At 40.1% G+C, this 25,624-nt stretch overlaps 1 protein-coding gene across 1 annotated transcript in view; it reads left to right on the top strand.

The window, feature by feature from the left end:
* The window catches only part of LAMB4 (laminin subunit beta 4), a 76,874-nt gene that overhangs the window by 49,924 nt on the left and 1,326 nt on the right, over positions 1–25,624 (top strand). The window contains exons 23-32 of the mRNA XM_037518655.2: positions 2,182–2,278; positions 3,704–4,079; positions 7,007–7,167; positions 9,545–9,750; positions 10,360–10,521; positions 13,976–14,120; positions 15,796–16,003; positions 18,322–18,460; positions 19,448–19,621; positions 21,730–21,883. Coding sequence (XP_037374552.1) covers positions 2,182–2,278; positions 3,704–4,079; positions 7,007–7,167; positions 9,545–9,750; positions 10,360–10,521; positions 13,976–14,120; positions 15,796–16,003; positions 18,322–18,460; positions 19,448–19,621; positions 21,730–21,883 — 1,822 coding nt within the window. The remainder of the gene's footprint in view (positions 1–2,181; positions 2,279–3,703; positions 4,080–7,006; positions 7,168–9,544; positions 9,751–10,359; positions 10,522–13,975; positions 14,121–15,795; positions 16,004–18,321; positions 18,461–19,447; positions 19,622–21,729; positions 21,884–25,624) is intronic.

The following is a 25,624-nucleotide window of genomic DNA, read 5'->3' as shown; positions in this document are numbered from 1 at the left end:
TTTGTTGTTCAAATTGTTCCAGCTTTGGTCACTGGGAGCTCTTTTGGTTGGTCTCTATGTCCCTTTAACCTTCCAGTATTTTGGGTATTTTTAAAGTACTCTTGCCCTCTTGGTCCTACAAGATGCTCTAAGCTCATCTTGTGTTTCCTGCCACCATCCTAGAATCCGCCATTTCTTCAAGGAGCTCTGGTTAACATTATTGGAGAATTTCATTAGAAACCAAGATCTGGGCTTGAGATTACTTTGAATGTTTCGGATGCTCCCTCCAGTCCTCATCTGCAGCCACCAGCCATGGGGCACATGACTACTTGTTTCATAACTCATGAGAGATTCCTAATGTTCGTGATATCATTGGCTGACATGCTTCTGAGAGCTTTAAGAAAACTTATTTGTGCAGCACTTAGCAAAGACGTGGTGGCTAAGGGCAACCTATGAACATGAAAATCAAATGGGATTGTTTAGCCTAAGAGCCCTCATGACAAGGTTTTGGGGGTTCTCTGGTCCGTAGGGAATTCCTGAGGAAGTGTACTCTTTACAATTAGGGTACACTTTTACTGGAGTACAGAGGAGACATATGGATATTAGATTCCCCTCTGTTTAAACAACAGCTGATAAATGTCTCTATGTCAGCCAGCAGGTGGTCCCTAGTGCCTTTTTACAGAGATAGACATATGCTGGCCAGTGTTCTCATCAACAGTGAGATGGAGTTGGAGAAACATGCTAATCAAATTTGCAGATATTAAAAAGTTGTAAGGTGATATGGTAAAGGAAGCACAAGAGACAAGATATCCTCATAGGCTGTCTTATTGGTTGGAAACAAGAAGATGAAATGTTAACAGTGTGAAAGTAAAGTCTTACAATTGGATTTTAAAAATCCACTGCTTAAATACAGGTTGGGAAATAACTTGGCACCAGCTCACGTGAAAAACATCTGAGGATTTTTATTGTGTTCTTCAAGTGGGCCAGCTGTGTGTCTGGGCAGCCAAAGAGGTAATACCCATTCAGCTAGAGTAGGGGAGTGCCCCTGCAAGCTTCAGCACAGTCGTTGTCCTACTGTCCACTGTGCTGCTCAGACAACTTCAGGAGCATTATTGTCATTTCTGAGCGCCATAGTTAAACACAAACTAACCTGTGTCCAATAGATAGTGGGCAGAACTGACGATGCTTTTCTTTGACGAAGACAAAAGAATGACATAGGAGTGGCCAATTTAAAGAAGGGAGCAAACATGAGTTGAGATGGCCATCTCTAGCTGGGAGAGGGACTAGAGAAAGAAGGGAAGCTACCTGTCTTTTTCATACCATAAAAGGACAGTGGGAACAAGTTACAAGGAGCAGTATCAACGCAAGAAAGCACCACCTAACGATCAAGGACAAAAAGCAACATGATAGATGTCAGGAGTGACAGGCTCCATATAATCCCCTGCATTTGAACAGAAACTAGAGGGAACTCCAAAGCTGGGTAGGAGTTCTGTAGAGCCATCTCTATATGAACCCAGCTATTTCGTTGCTGGAAGCATATTTATGAAGTTGTTATTTAAGCAGATTTCGTCAAGTATAACCTACAACCACAACCCTGGTTTGCTTTTATATTTTTCTTCTGTTAATTTTCCAACCTCCTTGGATTTCAGAAAAGCTGGTCAGGAATCTAATTGGTAGGATATAGAAAAGCTCAACTCTACCCTCACAACAGTTAAATAACTGTCATTAAATGGTAAATCCTCAAATACAAAAGAAAAATGTTCTGTTGAGCAAAGCACAAGCTCAATTGGATGAAACACCATCATGCATTCCATAGCAAAAATATTATTTGCCAGATTAATTGATGAATGCTAGTCCACTGTCTATTACAGGCAAACTCCCATAACTGTGGAGGAAAAGAATGTGGCCCATTTCCTAATATGTGTTTTGTTTTCATTTATATCTGTGTATGTTTCCCAGTTTGGGGCCACCTGTCTCTGAACAGCTGGAAGCAGGCGGTATAGTCAAGAGCCTTAACCCAAAACACATTAACTCCGGATCCCGAGTATTGTCAGGGGTGGCCAGTGCCGTGGGAATCATCCTGCCCTGTCTTCGCACAGCTGTATGTTCTAAATCACTGGACAGAAAATGGTTTTGTATTAAAATGCATTCTTTTTTCAGATCATAAAGCTTGTTGATTTCTCACCCTGACTGTTCTCACAGCTTACAGGCCAGTGTTCGTGTAAATTAGGCTATGGTGGGAAACGCTGCAATGAGTGCAAGGAAAATTACTATGGCGATACACACAGGCAATGCACACGTAAGTGTTAACAACTAAAAAACATGAGTACAGTCAGACCGGCCCTACCTCAGCCATGCTATGTACCAATGGAACTTTGAACTCCTTTATTTTATTTGGTTGTTACTTTTAACAATGTGGACTTAATTAGAAAATTCAATAATTCCAGTTTTGGAAGAAAATCTTTATCATCCTATTAAAAATTTTTGTTCTTCTATATAAAAACTTTGGGCTACATTAAATGTTATCAATATTATTAATAAAATTGGTAGTTTATGTTAAAATTCCTTAATCATGACAAGGTCATGACTGGTAGCCATGTTCCTTGCTTAGGTGCAGAACCCACATGTAAACTCAAACGGTAAAAATGACATATGAGGGCCTCCCTGGTGGCGCAGCGGTTGAGCGCTGGGTTGCGAAGCTGCCCGCAGCCTCAGCAGCGCCGGTTCAATCCCTGGCTGCTCCCCGGCCACCGGAGGAGGGTCCCACATGGCGCAGACCTCTCCTGCCGCCCGCTCCTCCCCTCAGCAGTGTACTTCGGTCCTTCGGCCTGCTCTGCTCCCCGCTCTGGCTCTGGTGAATTCTCTCACCTTCCCGCGCTTCTGACTGTGCCCAGTGCTTATATAAATAAATAAATAAATCTTTAAAAAAAAAATGAACTCTTGGGCCTCCCTGGTGGCACAGGGGTTAAAGTCTCAGGGCTATCAAGCTATCTGCAGCCACTGCTGCCTGACTGTGATCCCCAGCCAGGAAGCTAACTCTTCTGCAGCCCTCTTCTGTCTCACGGACTGCTCCCCTCAGCAGTGTATTTCAATGGATCTGCATGTTCTGGTTCCCACTCTGTCTCTGGTGAATCCTCTCACCCCCTGCACCTCTGGTCTGGACCCCAGTTCTTGAATGCATAAATAAATAAACATAAATCTTTAAAAACATGAACTCTTTCCATTCACAACAGCATGGAGCTGGAGGGGTTATGTTAAGTACAATGAACCAGAAGGAGAGAGACTAATGACCTTGAACATATTTGTTCTTATTTGGAATATAGAGAAACAAAGAGTCAGAGAAAGCCAAATCAGAAACAAACCCTAGAGATCTGACCGTAAAACTGAGGCCTCCAGTGAGGGTGGGGGGTGGGGTAAAAGAGGGAGCAGCCCAGTGGACCATGGAAGAGGAGATGGTGCCTTGGTGGTGGGTGTGTTGTGGTAACACTTGAAGGATGGGTTCCTGGATTTCTGAATCCTATGCAGTGTAGCAAACCAGTATTAGCTTCATAAAAATTGTCAACATCAAGCAATTAAAATCACCAGACCATTAAAAAAAACTGTTGATCTTAGAAGTGAGAGTTGGGGAGATTCTCAGCAGAGGAGCGAGGACTTTATCCTGAGCTAGTTATAAGCGAAGAACCAGGTGACTGACTTTCTGTGCTCCTTCTCTCTTCCTCTTTAGCATGTGACTGCAGCAGGGAAGGTACCCAGACGCCCATCTGTGACCAGGACACAGGCATGTGTCGCTGTCGCGAGGGTGTCAGCGGCCCGCGATGTGACCGCTGTGCCCGGGGTCATGGCCAGCAGTTCCCTGCTTGTCTTCGGTGCCACTTGTGCTTTGATCAGTGGGACCACGCGGTCTCGTCCCTCTCCAAAGTGGTGCAAGGGTTAATGAGGCTGGCTGCTAACATGGAAGATGAAAGAGAGACCCTGCCTATCTGTGAGGCCGACTTCAAAGGCCTCAGAGAGAACATGTCTGAAATAGAAAGGATTTTGAAACATCCTGTTTTCTCATCTGGGGAATTCTTAAAAGTCAAGGATTATCAAGACTCTGTTCGGTAAGATTCGTGCTCAAGTAATAGATAGCTAATATCATGGCTTACCTTAACTCCTACTGACCTTTACCAGCCTTCCTTTTAGAAATGTACCTACGCTAATATTAGGAAAAATGATCATTATTCAGATAATCCTGTTTGTCTCTGTCCTAGTTAGGATTCCATGAGATTTTTTCACATGTCCCTATTATAACAAAAATGTGATCATCAGGAGGTTAATTGGGAAGTCCAAACCCAGCTGAAAAATTGGAAGCATTCCAGTAATTTCTACTGCAAATAATATACATGTTTCAACCATGCATTCAGAGAATATTTGCTAAATCTTCCCAAACTCATCAATTATTTATAAGCCTATACATTCAGTGTGAAGTCTTAAAACAAGTACGATAATTCCTTCAAAATGCAATGTCATTTTTATTAAATATTATTGAATCCTTTTTCATTTGTCATGCATTTTGAGAGATTTTGTTTGTGCCACACCACGCATCAGCAAACCACAGCCTACAGGTAAAACCTGACACAGCACCTGTTTCTGTAAATAAAGTCTCCCTGGAACACAACCATGCCCATTTATTTACATACTCTTTGTGACTGCTTTCCCTCTAGAAAGGCAGGTTGAGTAGTTGTGACAAAGACTCTGGTCCAGACCTAATGTGGTTACTGTCTTGCCTTTTACAGAAAAAGTGTGCCAGCTGCTCTGATTTACCTTTACTCCTACTGAGCTGTAACCGCCTTCCAGATAGCAGTGCCACAGTGCCAGGGCAGTGATAATCATTCCGTTGTTAAGCAGAACTGGTTATTAACTATGAAAGACGAGAATAAGTTATGTATAGTTTTCACCCTCTGAGGTGTACCCAGGCTACTACGAAACCAAAAAGATTGTGGTTATATAGCAAAGCATACTCCTGTCCCCAATAAAAAGATCCTGCCAAGGAATAGTTAAAGCTGAAGTTTTTTTGTTATACATAGCACAAGTGTAAATATAAGTAATTCATTATCTGTAAGCCAATACACCAGAAGTGGATAGTAATTGCTTCAAAGTTACACAAGGAAGAAAATGCAAGCTGCCTGCATGGTTCAGAGGCAGAGCCACCCACATCACAAACAGAGCTGCAGGGCCCAGGGAGTCACGTGGTCGAGGCCAGTTGGCCAGCAAGAACAGGCACATCTGTGCCCTGGTGGGGACTGTTGCCCTGCAGGATTGGAGCCCTGTGTTCCCAGATCTCACCAATTTCAAGAGATGGGAGACATCCAGATTTCTTTGAAAATGCTCCCCCACTTTCAAATATAAGAAGCTAATCCAGTAAATGCTTTTAAACTGCATTTATACCAAAGAAAACATGTCTGGATATGAGCTTTGGCCCATGGCCCCTGGACTGTAGTTGTAGAAAATGGCAGGTAAAATGGAGCTGAAAAAGCAGGATGAGCCCACAGTGGATGTTCTAGACAAAGATACTGCAAGAACCTCAAGCAGAGCCAGAGAGAAGAGAGTAAGAGATGAAGAGCCCCAGGGCCAGAGCTGAAGTGATGAGGAAAGTAGGGGCTACCGAGCCTTCTTCAACCAGAAGCCAAAGTGCCTAATCTTCTCCCCGCTGACCCCCATCTACCTGATGGACTCCCGTTCCTCTGTAACAGCACCCACACACCCCCTCCTCTCTGAAGCCTCCTCTGACCTCAGAGAAAGGCAGTTGTTACCTTCTCCATCTGCGCACTTTTTCGTGCTGATTACTCGCACCTCGCTGCAGGACCCCTTGGGCAGGGACACCTGTATAGTGCTTGGATTCCCTGGGCCTGGTATGGCTAGATAATAAACATCGGCTGGGTGGATTACAAGTCGACGGGGAGAAGGAAAACAAAAAACCCAGGATGTGATGAGCATAGATGTGAAGTCAAACAACCTTGGTTCAAATCTACTTGTAACTGTGTGGCCTTGGGAAAGTCATTTAGCTTCCCCACACTTCCGTTTTTTCATCATTAAGGGTGATCTTTATTTCATTGGATTCTTATGAGAATTACTTGAGACAAGCTATTGAGCATAGTACGTGCTCAAAGAGTACCAATTATAATAATAGTAATTGCTAGTATTGTTGTTGTTATTATTATTAGCCTGAAGAATTATAGCCCTGACAGATGGGGCCTGCAGCAAAAGTCTAGATTAGAAGAGAGAGTTAGAGCAGAAAATGTTAGCAAACATTAGTGAATGCTTTGCACTGGTGCCAAGAGAAATTAGTCCCATAATTTCACATTGTAATTTCCCTCAACTGTACTCTTCAAGCTTTCCACCCAATTTCCCCATCATGAGGGACATACTAATTACTCACTTGAATCCACCGTGTGTGCTAAAACCCAGCAAACTGAAGCAGAACAAAGGTGTGCCCCATCAAAGAAGAAAGTGGTAGAAATGAATGCCCCTAGGAATACACTTGCCAGTCAGGAAACCTCGGTGTCACTTGCGGAAATTCAAAGTGAAGACCCTCTACAGCAGTGGCTCTAAAAGAACCTTACTAGAAGCAGATGTATTCTAAAGAAAGAACTGATTTTTACCTTCGTTCTGTGTTGAAAACCCCAGATAGACCAGCTCTCTTTAAATGAACCATGTCTGAGTACAGATTTTTGAAAACCCAAAGCAGAAGGAGACAGAGAAAACACAAACAATTGAAATAGATATTTGAAAGCCTTTATTCTACTAGACTTTGTATACTGATCACATTTGAAGTAAATACAAAATATTCCAGGAAACTTAATGAGAAAGAGATAAGACAAAGAATTATAAACTGTCAAATGAAAATTGGGAAGTGGGACACTGTCCTAATGTTTAGGAAATGTAATAATGAGTGTAAGTGTGAGTGAGTGTGAGAGAGTGTGAGTGTGTTTGCACCAGTCCAATGTAATACAAGCTAGACTCATTTTACTCTCACTTTCCCCTACAGGAAACAAATTCTGCAGCTAAATGAGCAACTGAAAACAGTGTATGAGTTTCAAAATCTGACCAAAACAATAGTACAAATGAGCAAGACAGCAAACGCCTTAGTTGAAAGTCTTCAGGAAGAAATTGATTTGCACTCCACAGCCCGTAATACAAGCATCATGGGTAAGAGAAAATGCATTTCAACTGTGTTTCCATACAAAGGTTGATGAAATGCACAGGGCATTCCATGAATGAGTCACCCTGTTCTCACCTCCTTAGCGCACAAGCACTTGGAACATGAAAACACTCCCATTCAAGGTATTATTTGTACATGAATATTTCAACTTTTACGCATTGAAGAACCTGAATAGCATTTACTCAAAATAACACATAAAGTTAACAATGTCTCATACAAAATAAATACAAAAACCAAAACAATCTTCTAATTCTAAACCATGCAAGGGATCAACAACTTAGAAATTCTAATATGACCATGAGGAATTGAGACACATTTCTAGGCCTGAGTATCAGCCACTATATTTCTAGCCACCATAAACGCAAAGGAATGTGAGACAAAAGGATTTGAACACATTTCTCATAACAACCAGGTAGGGATTTGGAGTCATGTAACATAGTAGTAGCCTTTAATTCATATTACATAATTCCTAAAAATAAATAGGAGCCAGGTCCCACTTCCCAAATTTCATTCAAAGCCAAGGTCAACTTGCAGGAGAAATGGAACACTAAAGCAAAATGTCAGTTAGCTCACTGAGATGAGCTCACTGAGATGCCAGTTACCTTTGCAAAGAGACTATTTGTTACTCTCAGGAGAGGCAGCACTGAGCTGATTCACATCTACCATTCATTCTAAGCGAGAGGTAGAGAGGAAATACAAATGAAATCCACTTCAAGATTAAATATTGTCTGCTTTTCCTTATCCTGTGTTTATACTTCAAGTTTTTATCTAATCTGGACCTAAAAGAGGGGAAAAAAATGATCCTAATGGAACAGCTAAATTGATAAAATAACTTGATCATACTCAATACATGCTATGTAAAATTAGGGGAGTTACTCTGATTCCTAATCTGGAAGTAGGCACCCCCAGAATAAAACAGAAAATCCATCAGGGGTCACCTAAGCCAGGTAGAAGAAAGTAAAACTGGCCCATACTAATCCTCAAACTTTGCAGTGCAACAGTAGTTTTCTTCAAGGGCTGACATTGTGCTGGCCACCAGAGAGGGGGAAATGAACACAGCAAGTCCTTACCTGAGGTTATTCCAGTCCGGTGGGGGAGACAGACATGTAAAAAAAACCCCAAGCAAGAAACAGACTGTGTTAGAGCATCTTCAAGCTGCTTCCGGGAATAGAGAAGCAGGTAAAGAATTCCCCTTGGGTTTATTAAGAAAGGCTGAGAGGCGTAGGTGACGACTGAATTGGGCTTCACGAGATAAATATAAATTTGCCAGATAAAGACAAAAAAATCATTCCAAGCAGTAGGAATGTGTATGTGTGTTTCTACAATAAATTAAAGCCATGATATATCAAGAGTATGTCAGTGTAAGAACCAGGAAGTTATAAAAGATAAGGTATGGTTGTCTCATGCCTGGATTATGGTTAAGAAAAATCAGGACCCTTGGCCTCTGGTTCCTAAGATGTGGAGTTACAGTTTAAAGCCTTGATATGCTATCACTGATGTGAAAACATGACATTATTTTATGCATTTATATTTTAATTAAAATATGGAAAATACAGAAAAGTGCTAGAGAACACAGGCTCGAGAGTCAAACTACTGGGGTTCAGTGAACCTCAGTGGCAGATATTTGTCAAGCCTCACTGGCAGATATTTGTAAAATGAAGGTGATCACACGAGTGTGCACCTCACAGCATTTGTGAAGATTAAGGAAGGAAACAGATGGGGCACACAGATACACAGAAAAGTCAGGATGTCAGCTGTGTCCTCAGCCTCAAATCAAGGGCCTGCACACTATACCCCCACAGTGTTTTTGCAATAAAGTCTCACCTGTTTATGTCTGTATGTGTTCCTGGGGACTGCTTTCACTCTACAATGGCAGCATTGATTGCTGTGATGGAAATGATAAGGCCCACAAAGCCTAAAATATTTATTCTCTGGCTCTTTGCAGAAAGAGCTGTCAACTTCCCAGTTAGCTGGATGTAGTTGATGTGTCCTATCAGGGTCCATGTAAGTAGGTCGCAATTTGCACCTTCCATGTGTGGGATATTTTACAGAGCATTTTTATATTGTCTCTCTTAATCCTCACACATTAGTGTCACCAATTTACAGATAAGGAAACACAGTCTAAGAGATTAATTGATTTGCTCAAGCTTATACCCAGACAGTAAAGACTTATATCTCAAAACTCTGTCTCTCTTATATTACCTCTAATCTTTCCCCATTAACTGCAAATTCAAAGAGGACGTTAAATGTTTCTATTAACCACTGAGATTAAGAGAGTAGTCAAAGAATCACATTACCTTGATTGCTGATACATTATTTCATTTGTTTTCACAAAATTTATCTTCTCAATTTGTGTCAACATAGATTTCGTAAAGAACATCAGGAACTATTATCAGAGATCATCATCTACTGAAAAAAAAACTAATGATGCCATTTCCATCATCAATAACTCTCAAGAAACAAGGAATGACTTACTTACCATCTTTGATGCACTGTCCTCAAGAGGAAACTTGTCATTGGAAAAATTAAAGCAGATTCAGATACCAGATATCCAAATATTGAATGAAAAGGTAAATTATCTTGATGATGTAGCGTCTGTAGTTCCTACGTGCCATGCAGACCTCCTCATCTGCATTTCCCTCTCTTACATGTTCTTTCTTTGTGATTATATATAATATATAATATATATAAATATATATAATACATATAAGATACAAAGAACAGACATATCTCCATATTTTACTTTGGAAGTTATAGTTTGACAGAAAACAAAAAAGTAAAAATTATGACTTGATTTTATTATTTATTTTATATTATTTCCTGTTTCCAAAACGGTACATCTTGGAATAATGCTCCCCCTGCCTCACTCTAGGTGAGAGCTAATCTCTATATTTAAAAAGCAAAAATAACATGAGGCTTCTGCACATATGAGCATTTTTCCCCAAAAAAACCTATAAATATAAAAATGGCTTTGGTTGGCATACTGCTGATAACAAATAATTTAGCTATTTATTCAATTACCTGGAAACTTAGAATGTGTCACCCGTGTGTACTAAACACCAAGAGCCACTGGGACGCACGTATGCATGGTGCATTGAGCTGTGCCTCATGAGTCTGATAAATTAGAGAAAAGTCTGCCAACAAGTTGCTTTTTTGAGACAAATCTTTTCTCCTGTAAGGTGTGCGGAGGAGGAGGGGACATGCCATGCGTGACCCCGTCCTGCCGAGGCCGGGGCTGCCAGGGCTCCCTGACCCTCTCCAGGAATGCCCTCCAGAAAGCCCAAGAAGCAGAAACCTTGGTTCATAACTTCAACCGCCACGTTCAAGGGTTAAAGAATCAGGTAAATATCTTCTCTTGCTTTATTTGTAAAGTTGTTGGAAATCTTAAGAATTGCCATGTAACATGTGGATAGATACTAGATAGTAGGTGTTCTTATGCCTAAAATACAAGATGGAAGTATAGATATGGATATAAATCTAGATTTAGAAGTAAATGTGGATACTGGTATGTTTTCTGTTATACATTACATATTGTGTCGTGTGTGCATCGAAGGAAAGAGAGAAAGATCTCAAAATATCTGTATGGACATGTTTCACTTATAGCTAACACTACATAGAAATGTGAAGACTTCTAGCCTTGAAAACTATAGATCTCTCAAAGTAATGAATAATTTTTCATAAATTCTGGGGTATATTTGGAATTCTAAGCATATAATTTTTAGTGTCAGGATTTAATTTTAGAAAATATTTTAATGGTAATATAGCTTTATGCCTTGAATTCCTTCCTATGTTGATAGACATGACAAGGCAGTTGTAATATTTAAGCACCTGATCACAGAATCTCTAATAATTTTATTATTTTTTTTAAAGATTTATTTATTTATGTATGCAAGAACTGGGATAGAGGCCAGTGGGGGGTGAGAGGATACAGGTGTAGGGGGTGAGAGGATTCACCAGAGACAGAGTGGGGAACAGAGCAGGCAGATTGACCGAAGTACACTGCTGAGGAGAGCAGCAGGAGACAGGAGGGGTCTGCCACGCCATGTGGGCACCTCCCCTGGCCTGGGATTGAACCCACGCTGCAGAGGCTGCAGACAGCTTCACAGGTTGTGTCTTAAACCCTTGCGCCACCAGGGAGACCCTCTAATAATTTTAAATGATTTCATTTACATCTCTGGTCATATTGATAAATGAGTATAATGTTTAATCACATCATTTTCTGTAGGATTTTTGCTGAATAACTCACATCCATCTTGAAAACAGATGATAATGTGCTCCCTAGTTTGTTCCTTTTTTTAAAAATGAAACTCTTTTTTTTAAAAAGATTTATTTATTTATACAAGAACTGGGGTACAGGCCAGATGTGCAGGAGGGTGAGAGGATTCATCAGAGACAGAGTGGGGAACAGAACAGGCAGACTGATGAAATAATACACTGCTGAGGGGAGCAGCAGGCGAGACAGGAGAGGTCTGCTGTGCCATGTGGGATTCTTGCCTGCTGGCCGGGATAGAACCCACGCTGCAGAGGCTGCAGACAACTTCACAGTGCAGGGCTCAACCCGCTGCGCCACCAGGGAGGCCCTAGTTTGTTCCTTTTTTGACAATATGCATAGGGCCTTTGGTGAAGAAGGAAAAGCTTTTAAACATTTGGGTTTTTTGTTTTTGTTTTGTTTTTTACTAATGTAAGTTAAATATTGTATCAGTCAAAATTATTGTTTATAAGCATCAGAGACCAACTTCTGAGCAAAGAGAAAATGTATGCAAAGAATTTGGGTCTCAGAATCGAGGTAAGTGAGGTAGGGGGCCAGACTTGGGTAGAACATGAGAACCACAGCTAGAACACAATATGCACAAACAGACACACAGCAACAGTCTGATCCCTGAACCTCACCTCCTTGGTCCTGTCCCCCTGCCACACTCTGTCCTTGTTCCATTTTGCTCCAGGGGAATCCCAGTTCGGGGGTAAACCTCGGATTAATAAAGCTAGAGAATATTCATATTCATACAGAATGGTGAAAATTTTTTATTTATGTAGTCTAAATTCTATATTGCTTCCCTATACATTATTCTTCACTGCTTTAACAAAAATTCATTGAGTACCCACGGTGTGCCAGACATTTATGTAACTGTTGGTCCTACAACAGTGAATATAACAAATTATAAATCCTGATCTTCCATCCCAGTAGTTAACACAATTCTTAATTCTTTAATGTCATTTTAAACTATTAGATCGCCCTTCCTCCACCAAGAAAAATTGTATACCACTTAAATAAGCAATATGTTAAGCTCTTACTTTCAAAAAATGACCCTTGAAGTACATGTTAGCAGAATCTGGTTTAATCGGATCATAAATGGAGAAGTGGTAAAGGATGAAGGGCAGGTTGCGATGTGGATAAAGTGGTGTGCTATTTTCCTCTCGATTAGGAGGAGGAAGAGTGCCAGGAGAGATTGTGAGAGAATTTTCAGGAGTCACTTGTGACAGAGGATGGATTACAGAGGGATGTTTTCAGAGTGAAGTAATTGAGCAATCTCTTGCTCTCCAAATATGGCCTCCACTAACCTACACTGAGATTTCATTTGTGTCTTTTGGTGCTTTCCTGTCCCAAGGGTATATATCTGGATTTCTCATTTTATTGCTATGCATTTCTTACTACTACTACTTCCCATTTTATTTTTTGATGGAATATCCACAATGTTCATTTTACGTGTGCAGTGTAATGATTACGTATGTATATACGTCATGTGTGTATATTGCAAAATTGTGGATTACCACAATCTATTCATAAAAGGTTCATCACTATAGTCAGTTTTTTTCCCTTGAAATGAAAACTTTTCAGGTCTCTTATCTTAGCAACTGCTACCCATTTTAAAGTTTAAAAAGTTCTGGAGACTTATGAAACAACTCTCAAAATTAATATACATGTTTTCAATCATGTAAATATTTTCCTTTTGTTTCATTTGCCAATGACTAGAGTTAAATCCTTCCCCACAGAATCTATATACCTCAAATTCTAAAGCTTCCTTTAGTGGGGAAATAAAAGATCCCCTCCCAATTATGTTTACTCCTAATTAGCCCTACGTCTGTGACAATTAGTTTATTTAATACTGTTTAGTATGGGAGTGACATTGTCCTGTTTGCAGTTTTTTTTCTTTCTCTAATTTGTCGAAATCCGAAGGAAAAGTCCATGGCCTTTCTCAAGTCACGCAATTAAGAACTTGCTCTTCTAGGTTGCAAGCTTTTCAGTCCTATCATTCCTGCACCAGGAGCACAATGTGCTTGGAATTTATCTTTGCTGTCTGCTTGCAATTCAAACCCATTTATTAAAAGGAAGAATGCTTCCTTTTTAGTTTCAAAGAAAGTACATCACTTGAATGTGAGGAATGTTCAGAAGGGTAACTATTTTAATTCATATAAAAGCAAATGTTCTCATCCTATTAAACATGACCACCACTATAAGTAAATAGTCCTAAGTAATTTCTGTGGAAGTTGGTGGTTTAATAGAATGCTAAAGTTACATTGAAATTTATGTTATAGATTTGTATCTGGAAATTTGCAGTATTATTTTCAAACAATAATTTTGATCACTCATAATGTTTTAAAAGATAAATTCAAGGTATTATAATACATGATAATGAAGCAAATAATTATCCTTTAAGAATCCTTTAAATGAATCTATTGTTTAGTTATCTAGACCTCTGTTTTGAGACAGTCTTATTTAGTTATGCTATGTAATTAAATATCGCAGAATGTGCCTAATTGTTGTCTGTATCCCTTGTTGTTTCCTTCTTATTCTAGGTCAAAAATATAAGTGAACTGGCAGAAGTCTCCAAAAATAATGCCTTTCAAATAAGGGAGAAACTGAAGAATATGAAAAACCAAAGTCAATCTCAAGAAGAAAATATAAATCTTTTAATCAAAATAATAAAAAAGTTTTTGTTAGGTAATTTTCTTTAATATCAGAACTAGTTTTCTCCCCTTTTAAATGTATAATCAAATATCATAACTGATTCCAAGCATCATTAATTGAAAATGACATGCATTAGCCAGAAGTGTGGTGTACCCCTTGATTTAATATTTCTTAATGACAACAATCCCCAAATATGAACTCTGTAGCCAAAAAAAAAAAAAAAAGTCTCTCTGAGATTAATTTAGTGATAAATCTTAGAATTTAATTAAAATTCTGAACAGATGAATCCAGCATAAGAGTCAAATCAAAACTAAACTAATAACAAACTCAAGAGATTTGAGAGTAGAATTGAGGTTTCAGGGGAGGGTGGAAAGCAAAGTGTGGAGGGGGCCCAAAAACATCCAGAAAGAAAAATATCCCCTTTATATTCAAAATAGCTAAAGCAAAAGTGATCACCAAAAGATATGTATTTATGTCGGGTCACTCGGATGCCAAAATCCGTCTGCAGCTCCACTGCCTCTGGAGCAAAGTCCAGATTCCTCAGTCTCACCCTCATGGGCTGCCCGATCCTCGCCCAGCCTTTCTGAATGAATCTGGCTCCTTCCAGCACTTCTCTCCCACCAAAAGGGATCCCTGCACTCTTTGTATTTCACCTTGAGCCCTTGCTTCAGTGGTTCCTTCAGTTTAAAATAACTTATACTTCCCCTTTCATCTCACATCTCCACAAATTTCATCTCTGCTGTCCTCCAAAGCCCAGTTGTGATGCTTTTGTAAAAGTTTTTCCAAAAATATTTTCTCCTCCCTCTGAACACCTTATTTTACCTTATGTTTGCTCTTTCTGTTCTTATGTAAGTTATTCATATAGGGTGACTTATTTTTCCCTCCTTGATGGTAAAACCCATGAATATCAGCTCTGTTGTCTAATTCAGCTCTGGCTTCTCCCATGACTTAGCATCCTGCCTCAGTAGGTATCACTTCCCCAAATGCTAACAATGCATCTTCCACTTTAGTTATCAAGGAGGCCAATTTTATTTTTCTGAGTATCCGGGCATAGATGTGTTTTAAAGTTTCTTTGTAATAGTCATACAGTTCTTAACCCTGTTTTGTTGCATTTCCTTCTCTAAATAGGTCTTTAAGTGGTACTATTAGGTACAGTCACCCATTATGCAGATAAGCATAGTGAACCTTTTTAATGTCATGGAGTTTTAGCTTCAAGTTTCGTTGAGTCCAAATCCAGTGCTTTCTCATTGTCTTATTCATTGTGTTGTCTTACTTACTGTAATGTTTTTTGTCTAACTGTTATTTGTCTGTTAATTTAATTGTCTAAATTTACTATAGTGAGGAATACATTGTCTTAGTGATGGGCCTTTAGCAATTGTAATTGCCCTTTGAATTTATTTTATAATTAATAGTTCTAGGGAGGATATTTGGTAGAACATCCAGAGTATTCCAATCTGTGGCTTCCCATTTTTCCAACAAGCATCTGTGCAGCATGTGTTCAGAATGATGTGAGCAATATTTCTTTCAGAGAGAAGAAAGAAATTGAGCATGAAGAACAATCTATGAGACATCTGTAATCTAATCCCTGTATTCTAGGGACACATAATCAAATGCAAATGCATTTGACTTAGAATTTATTGTGGTTATACGTACCAGATAATGTGTTTCATTGAGACACAATTACCTGAGACCCATTTTCTTATTTAAGAGGAAAATGTGCCTCCAGAGGACATAGAGAAAGTTGCAAATCGTGTACTGGACATCCACCTACCAATAACATCACAAAATCTAACCCATGAATTTGACAAAATATGGAAACTTACACAACTCTGTGAGGACTTCAGGACAGATGAGAGCAAGCTAAATAAAGCAGCAGGTGAAGCCCAAAAGATTTTGATGATGGCAGAAGTAACTGAGTAAGTACAGTGTTAATAGTCTTGCTGCTCTAAAAGGCCATCTGCTAGAAGGTCATCTGAAAAATATTGGCCGAAGGGGCTATGATGTCCACGTGAAATCACCGTCCAATAGTTCAGTGCCTAACTGAGGGCTAATCTGTCTTTGGAAGAAGACCTTGCCCTGAGAAGCTGGGAAATTGGGAGACATGTGCAGGGACCCTTGTTTCCCAGTTTTCCTCAGATTCAAGATGCCTTCCTAGGGGCCTCTTTCCTCTTCTTACTAATATATACCAACAAATGCCATAAACTAACTCATATGCCAATGTCTTGATAAGTAGTGGAGATATTGATATTTTTCCTTTGTACTGTTTTTAGTAATTTCTAAATGTACCATAATAAGCAGAACTAAAAATCTAAATTAACAAAAAAGACTACACAAAAAGATATGATGAGGAGGAATAGGAGAAATGAACACTAGTACCTCAGGAATAATGCAAGAGTGTAATAATATATGGTTCACAGAGTTACCCCTTGCTTCCTTTTATCCTTGATGACTTTGTCAAGATAAAAGGAAATACCAGAATGATGTTTTTAAGACCTCAGGGTATTGTGGGTCAAGGTCATGGGATCCACTGGATGGTGGTGACATCATCAAAATCCATCACTATTTTGGATGGATAAGAGTTGAGACCCAAGCTATCCTCACTGTTTCTTCATTCACTTACTCAACTGAAAGCCCAGCCCCTTTCAGTTTTGACATTTAACATTAAATTAACTGCAGTATAATCATAGCTATTAAAAATGTTGATGAAGAATTTTAATAACATGCAGAGATTCTTAACAATGTAATGTTAATGTTTCTAAAACAAGATTTTACATGGAGGATCTCAATCATGAAAAATATTTTTAGGATGAAATTGCTAGAATATATCAATATCTTAAATTATGTGATTATTGGTAACTTTCCCCTACCTTATATTTTTCTCTTTTATTTTTGTGCTTTCTAAATTTGCTATCATGAGTAGTATGTCAAAAAATCTAAAGGAAAGAATACAGTAAAAAGATCTGATAGAGGGGAGGTGATGTGAGGAGGGAAGGCTCCCAGACCCTCACTGCAACTCCAGGAAAGGAACATATAGAGAATGCCATATACTGTATGATCCCAACTATAGGAAATTCTGGAACAGACAAAAGTAAGGAGAAAGTAAAAAAGAGCAGTGGTTTCCAGAGGTCGAGGGGAGGGATGACTAGGCCAAGCTTAGAGGAATTTTAAGATGGTGAGAATATTCTATCTGGTACCATAATGATGGATACATGTCGTCACACATTTGTCAGACCTACAATAGCAAGAGTAAGCCATAATATATACTGTAGACTTTGGGGGATTATGATGTGTCAGTGTGGGTTCATCAGAGGTAACCAGTGAGCTGCTCTGGTGGGTGATGCTGATGACGGGGTGGGGGAGTGGAGGAGGGTATGTACCATGGGGCTGGGGATAATTCTCTATCTTCCTCTTAATTTTGCTGTGAACCTAAAATGGCTTTTTAAAAATTGAAAGAGAGGGGGAATGAATATGGGCTGGATGACTCGATGCGGACTGGGATGTATTGAAAGTGAGCTATTGTTCTAGGCACAAGCATTTCTAATTTTATGCCTACAAATGTGTCTGATATTTCATTTACTTGACACATTCTTCCAAAGATAGTTTTAAGCCCATAGATCTAAGTATTTGGTAAATGTTGACTTGAGGTGAGCTCATTTCTGTAAAATTGACCATATCACTTGGAATGCTTGTGATTTTAACCTCTGACTGGGCCCCTGAGTGACTGGAATGTCAGTGAGGCTTAAATAAACCTGAATAAACACAGTCTGAAAAAGCAGGGTGAGAGAATATTCTCACCGTCTTAGTCTCTCTTTGCTCTCTGGGGAACCTCTTCATCTCTCACCCCTCCTCCAATAAGGGTTAAGAGAGTGTTACTTAAGTTTTAAAGTTAGGCAACTGGGATGGACAGAGGTTAGTTTTTGTTGTTGTTGTTGTTCAAAGACTGGTAGTTATATCTGCCAAATCTCTGTCCAAGGCAAATTAAGAAGAAGCAAGACCTGTAGCTTTGATTTCCATATCTGACCAAATCTTTACCTACCAGATGTGTGTTGGGAGAGCACGTGCATATACCTGTTTCTCAAACTGAAGACTTCAGCACTCGACCTTGCTTAGAAGCAATTCAATTTCCTTTATAAGTTATTTGGTGAAGTTTTTGGTTGGGCTGAGTGACCTCTCAAGGTGAAATAAATGAATAATTTGTCTTTATCTAATCTGATATGTTAATATCTTACCTTAGAAAAGCAGCGAATGTTCTACCAAATCTTGACAAGATGTTGAAAAAGTTGCAACAAGTTCAGATCACTCAAGGACGGGCAAATTCTACCATCACAAAGCTGACTGCCAAGATAACAAAAATTAAAATGAATGTTCTGCAGGTATTTCTTTATCTTTTTTGAAACTAACCTGAAACAGGATTTGAGTGTGGAAACCATCCGAATTTATGTATGCCAGTGTCATGCTTGCCTTACCTGCCTGAGAGGATTGCTACAAGGATAAAAATAAGATGATGGCTGCAGTGAGCATTTAATTCATGTTCTACAGAGCTCTCCCAACATCATTTCATTTCATTGTTGATGAATCCTGGGATGGAAAACTGCTACCATTGCTAGTTTATAAATGAAGAAGTAAAGACTCAGGGAGGTTAAATGAGTTGTGGCCTATGGCCACACAGCTAATTAATGGTCAATTTGAGGCCAGAGTTTATCTTTTATGATACCAGGGCCATTAATAGATTTTTTGAAGTCACAAATGAAAAAAATAAAGTCATCATTGCAAGATATTTGTAACTAAATTTGCATGAAATCTCATTAGAATATCCTCAAAAGAATGCTTTCCCCAAAAGAAAGTGTTCCAGTCAGAGTTTGGCAGGAATAAGGGCCTGTGGGCTCAGGAGAAAGGAGCCAGGTAATTATAGGACAGGTCAGGACCAATTTGGAGGATGGATGAAGTGTCTTCCTCCAAAGCTCTGTCCTGTAGCTCATCCCTTCCCAAGAGACTGCAAGTTACTTGGTCTGTGTTCTGCAATTATAGAATGTGTGTGTGTGTATGTGTGTGTGTAAATGCATGCATTTTAAAAAGAAAAGCCGAAAGCAAGATAACAAAAAGTAGTACACCAGGAAATAAAAGGGTTAGATATGAAGAGGTTTGTATATAGGATAGCAAAAAACAACAACAAAGGCCTTCTCCAGGTTTTCCCCTTCTAGACATACATTCTAGAACAGAGGTTGGCAAAATATAGCTCTTAGGCCAGATGCACTCACTCACTCACTGTTTTGTATCCAGAATAACAAAGCTTTATTGAAATGTTTGTTTCTTATTATATAAAGAGACTTTCTCCTCTCTGGTCTTTCAATCAATGACAGGTTGAAAATCAAACCAAGGAGACTAAGAATCAACTGGACTTAGCAAAGCAACCATCAGAACTGGAGGATGGACTTTCCCAGCTAAGATCGAAATTGCAAAGGAATCGAGACAAAGCCATCAACGCAAAAGCTCAGGCTGAATCGGCCCAGCGTCAGCTTGGGGGCCTGGAGCAGGTTGTTAGTCCTACTGTGGCCACCAGAGCAGACAAATAATGCTCCTTTAGATTATCCTAAAGAAGTCCAGATTTTTGTGCCTTGATCATCATCTCCTTCAGTGCTGGTTCACGCTCAGTGGAGTTTATTGTTGGGATCCCAGTGGGCATGACGGCTCCTCTCCAGGTCAGGCTGTCTGTGGGAAAGATAGACGTCTGCTGGCCAAACCATGGTGAAGCATGCACCCCCATCAATCCATGCTAATATTCTCAGTGGGACTCTGGTTAGATTTTCCTGAACGTCCAAACTTCCACAATTTATGTCATTGGTCTATGTTATATGTATTTGCCCTTTACTCTAATTCATTCAACATAACCTACAAAAAGAAGACATGAAAGTTACTTGTCAAAGAAAATAGATCAAGTCACAAAAATCAGAGCAAGTTAATTAAACAGTTGTGGAAAGTGGTCCTTTAATTTATGTTGCTGAAAGAACCTATCAACTCCTTTTCTTAGCAGGAAATCATTAGTTGGTCGCATTAAGATAATAGTTTAAACAAATGCAAAATGTTAAAAGTGCTTAACACTTTTTCATAATTGGTCTACTCTCTTGTATGTAATTCCTAATGTGCTGGCTAAATTTTCCATTGACTTGGGAGCTGGGAACATTTTCTATGGAACAGAGGTCGAGAAACGTGCTTCCTGCCCACCTTCGCCCGCTTCCATTCCTAGCTCTGGTGTTTATTCACCCACTTAACCTTCTAGGTTGTCAACCACATAGGCTGACCCCAAAGATTCCCATTCTAATTCCAAGAGAGATACTCATACTCACAGTTATACTTTTCTTTCTCTCTCCAGTCTCCCTTCCTACCGCATTTCTCTCTTACTGTTTGCCAACCAGATGATGTGTCCTTGCTGCTTCTAAGTCCTCACTGTTCTTCATCTTTTACATAAAACTGTCTCACCCAAAGGAAGCAAAGTTATGTCAAGGACAGGATAGTTCAGTTCTGTCTTCTGTATCTCTCCCTTTAATATCAGGAGGACAGTTGTTTGTCCTGAATAACTAAGAAACTACCCAAACCTAAATAACTACCTTAACATGCAAGGATAATTGATACTTTGTAACAAAGAAGTTTTATTTTTAATTAACTGAAAACGAGACTTTATTTTTTCCTTTCACTTTTTTTCAATATATATTTTATATCATTTTTCCTTTCTGTACAATGTATGCTTTCTCCTCCCAGGTGTAGTCCCCATATAATTCCCACCACCAATTCACTCATGCACCATCACCATAGTCACTTGTGCTCTTCCCTCACGTTTTGATCTCTCTCCCTCCCCCTTCCCTGCAGAATGTCTTGTTTTAATTTATTATAATTATTTTTTTCCTACCCCTTGTTTATTTCCCCTACATTCCTCCTATTAGTGAAACCATCTGATGTTTTTCTTTTAGTTTCTGGCTTCTTTGACTGAGCATTGTCCCTTCCAACTCCATCTGTGTTGCTGTGAATGGCATGAGTTCATCTTTTTTGATTGCTGAGTAGTATTCCATTGTAGTACTCCATTGTGTCTATATACCACATCTTCTTGATCCAGTCATCTATTTTTGGGCATTTGGGTTGTGTCCATATCTTATTGTAAATAGTCCTGCAGTAAACATAGGGGTGCAGGTACCCCTTTGAATTAATGCTTTTGTGTCCTTTGGGTAGATACCTAGGAGTGGATTTGTTGGGTCATATGGTAACTCCATTTTTAGTAGTCTAAGGAATCTCCACACAGCTTTCTATAGTGGTTGGACCAGTTTGTATTCCCACCAGCAGTGCAGTAGAGTTCCTTTTTCACCAATATTTTTTGTTTACTGTTTTTTTAACACATGCCATTCTCACTGGTGTAAGGTGGTATCTCATTGTGGTTTTGATCTGCATTTTGAAAATGATATTTTTTCCAGCCTGAAAAAATAAATCTATGCCAGCCACAGCCCTATTGGAAACATCAGGTCGACTCAGGCATGGTGGCTGGGTGATGGTTTCCTCTTCCTCTTGCCTTTCATGAATGGTGTCAGGTGATCATCATGCATGTGTGCATTCTTTCTAAATATTTTCAGCTGATGGGAATGCTGCTCTGTTACAGGAGTTTGTTAAGCTGAAAAGTCACTATGCTGTTCTGCAAGATAAGACACATGGTACAGGCCTGACGAAAGAAACAGTAGGGAAAGTGAAACAGCTAAAGGACGCAGCAGAAAAACTGGCTGGAGATACCGAGGACAAGATCAGAAGGATAGCAGGTATCTATTCTTGTTCCCAGCTTTGTTGAGAATAACTGACAGATAGAATTGTATATAATCAAAGTACACATGTAATGATTGGATATCCATTATGATATGATTATAACAACTAAATTAATTGGCAGATGTCCTCACAGGTTTTCTCCTGTGGTGAGAATGCTTAAGTTCCATCTGGGTAGACAGTGCAGTGTTGTTAACTATGCAGTAGAGCCCTAGAATTGATTCATCTTATTAGTAGAAGTTTATATCCTTTGATTAACATCTCCCCCCTTTTCTCGCTCCCAACTCTAGACATATACCATTCTTCTCTCTGTTTATGTGACTGCAACATAAAAAAAAAAAAAAAAAAAAAACTCCACATATTAGTGAATCCATATAGTTTTTTTTAAAAAGATTTGTTTATTTATGAATACAAGAACAAGAGTACAGGCCAGAGGTGGGGGGAGTTGAGAGGATTCACCAGTGACAGCGTGGGGAGCAGGACAGGTGGATCCACTGAAATACACTGCTGAGAGGAGCAGTGGGTGAGACAGGAGAGGTCTGTTGTGCCATGTAGGTAGCTCCCTGGCTGGGGAACGAACTCAGGCTGCAGTGGCTGCAGATAGCTTCATAGTGCTGCGACTTGACCCCCTGTGCCACTAGGGAGGCCCCCACATAGTTTTTGTCTTTCTCTGTCTGGCTTATTTTATTTGGCATAATGTCCTCCAGGTTCACCCCTGTTGTTACAAAAGGTAGGATTTCCTTCTTTTTTATGGCTGAATAATGTGTGTGTGTGTGTGTATGTGTGTGATCACATTTTCTTTTGCCTTTTATCTGTTGACACTCAGGTTGCTTCCATATCTCGTGTACTATAATAAATGCCACAATGAACATGGAGTTCAGACATCAATTTGAGACAGTAATTTCACATCCTTAGAATCTTATACCCAAAGTGAGACGCCTGGGTAACATGGTAGTTCTATCCTTTCACCCACTCCACCAACTTGACACTAGTATTAGAATATTCCACTTTTCTGGTAGAATTTTTCCCAACTTCAGTTTATCATTGACATGGCTTAACCACCTGAGTCCACTGAGAGAGAAGTAGGAACTGGACTTATGCTTTGGAATCTGCAACATAACAGGCCTCTTTGTGGTTTCACTTAAGAGGGTATTAAGGAGCATCCACTCTGTGTTAATCACAAAACTGAGATGCCCTTGGGCCACCTCGAAATGCCCTTTTCCCAACAAAATGGTTTTCAAGCAGAGGTGATTTTACTCCTATCCCTGGGACAAAAACTTCTGTAGACATTTCTACCTGTAATAACTAGGGGGTTCAACTAGCATCTAGTGGATGGGGGCTGGGGATGTTGACAACATCCTACAATGCATAGGACATACCCTCCACCATAAACAACTGTTCTCCTAAAGTGTCATAATGCTGATGCTGAGGGACCTGTCCTAATCTGTGCTGCTTATTTTCTCCTTTCATGCAGATGTCTCTTTTGGAGTCATGTGACCTAGATTCTAGGCACTAGGTCATCTGGCATAGATATGTAAGTAGCAATCCAGAAGAAATCATATCTTGCACAAGGATTTTGATCAAAACAGACTTTAGATGCATGCAAAGTGTAGTAAGTATATACAATCAGAACAGTATACATACAATCAGAAGGTTAATCAGAATCTTTTTTCCAATTGAGGCTCATGAATTTTCTGGACAATCATTTTATCTCTAAATCACAAAAATTCCAGTGATAGTGGTTCACTTTTACTCTTAGTTATACTTATTTGTTTTCCAAATTTGTTAATTAATCACATTTATTTGGAATATAAAATAACCCTCAATGTATAAAAATAAACAGAACTCCTCACTTGTAAATGCTTCTTTGTTATAAAATGTCTTTGACCTCATAACCATTTATTTCCCCACTGACATAAAAAAAATTTTTTTAAATGCAACATTTGTGTGGGCCAAAGTCAGGAGAAATACATACCAAACATTAGTTATCATTAGTTTCCTCTGGGGAGGGCGGGGGTGAAGAGGAAAACACGGCTTTTTACATTTTACAAAAATGTTTAAAAATAGTGGGCTTGTGGGTAATTTTCTCCCTTTTCAGTACTTTTTTAGTAGTTCTTTAAAGGAAATATTTGGAGAAGAGAATCAGAAAAACAGATTAGTGTTTACCTTACACTCCGTAAGTATTTCCGTGAAAATCAGTTTCTATTATTCCCAGAACCTGGCCCTTACTACAAGCAGAAACATGGGGGAGAATATGTTCTGCTGTATGTTTCATGTCACAGTCCAAATTGACTGTCCCCGCAGAGTAGAACTTGCACAGTTCTTGAAATTTGCCTGGAAGAGAAGTTTCAGTTGGGGAGCTACTCGGTGAGGTCTGAAATAAATGCATTCCTGTCTTTTTTTTCTCCCTGTCAGACTTTTCATGACTCAACAAGAAAGGAAAATAAGACATTGACTTGGTCATTTTCTCCCCTTTGGGAAGGGGCTGACTCACAAGGACACTTTCATCCCATCTATTAAGAAGAATGTCCCTGGGGCCTCGGGAAGGAGCCCTTACTTCCCTTGGCAGGATCAGGAGAGGGAGGAGAATAGGTCCCTTTCCCTGCGTAGTGCTTTGGGGCAGCAGGGTCCCAGCAAGACAAAGAAAGCATACTGAGATGTAATTCTGAATCATGTCATTGCAAGTGGAGTTGTCCCAATTATCTCTACATTGCATAAGAAAACAGCCCCAAAAGCTGAGGGCTTACAACAGCGACCATGTATTATTTGCCGATGGGTTGTCTGGGGGGTGGTTCTGCAGATCTGCCAGGATTGCTCAAGCAGCGGTGTTCAGCTGGTGGAGCAGCTGGCAGGAGTGGGAGGCCAGGCTTGGTTGAGGTGCTGACCTCTCTTGTGTCCTTCACTCCTGGTAGCTTTACAGCATGGGGGTTCCATGACCAAAAGCCACCAGGCTCTTGAAGCCCGGCAACATCATTTCTTTCACTTGTTATTGGTCAAAATACCTCAAAAAGCCAGACCAGCTGTTAAGGGAGATGGCAAATATACTTCTTGATGGGAGGAAAGACAAAGAGTGCACAAGAATTAAGAGAATCAGGCCTCTCCAGTGGTGCAGTGGGTTGAGCACAGTGCTTTGAAGCTGTCTGCAGCCTCTGCAGTGCGGGTTCGATTCCCAGCCAGGCAGGGAGATTCCCACATGGCGTGGCAGACCTCTCCTATTGCGCCTGCTGCTCCCCTCAGCAGTGCTTTTGGTCTGTCTGCCTGTTCTGTTCCCTGCTCTGTCTCTGGTGAATCCTCTCACCCTCCTGCGCCTCTGACCTTTACCCCAGCTCTTGTATAAATAAAGTAAACAAATAAATAAATCTTAAAAAAGAATTAAGAGAATCAACTAAGGGTGTGCAGGTCCCGGATGTCAGCAGTAGCAAGAAGCTGTTGCAATCCCTGGGCCTGAAGGAGGCGCGGAGCAGGGCCTGAGAATGCTGTGCCTTGGCACCATGTGAGCTAGAGGGAGGGGAGGGGGCCACCCTGCTGGGGCTGGAGTGGAGAGATGGAAGAGCTGCCAGAACCCTGCTGCTGAGCAGGACAGAGTCTTGTGGCTCTCCCGCCTGCCAGCACTTCTCAGAACTGTCCGGTGGGCACGTGTGAATGAAAGCCAGAGGTCAAGGAGCCAGGCGATGTCCCCCCTGGAAGCCAGCCCTCCAGGACACAGCAGGCCCTGGTGTGGCGAGTCACCAGCCTGATCT

The sequence above is a fragment of the Talpa occidentalis genome, unplaced genomic scaffold (genome assembly GCF_014898055.3).
Source record: "Talpa occidentalis isolate TD23 unplaced genomic scaffold, MPIMG_talOcc4v2.1, whole genome shotgun sequence".
NCBI lineage: Eukaryota > Metazoa > Chordata > Mammalia > Eulipotyphla > Talpidae > Talpa > Talpa occidentalis.
This window is presented reverse-complemented; position numbering and strand designations above follow the sequence as displayed.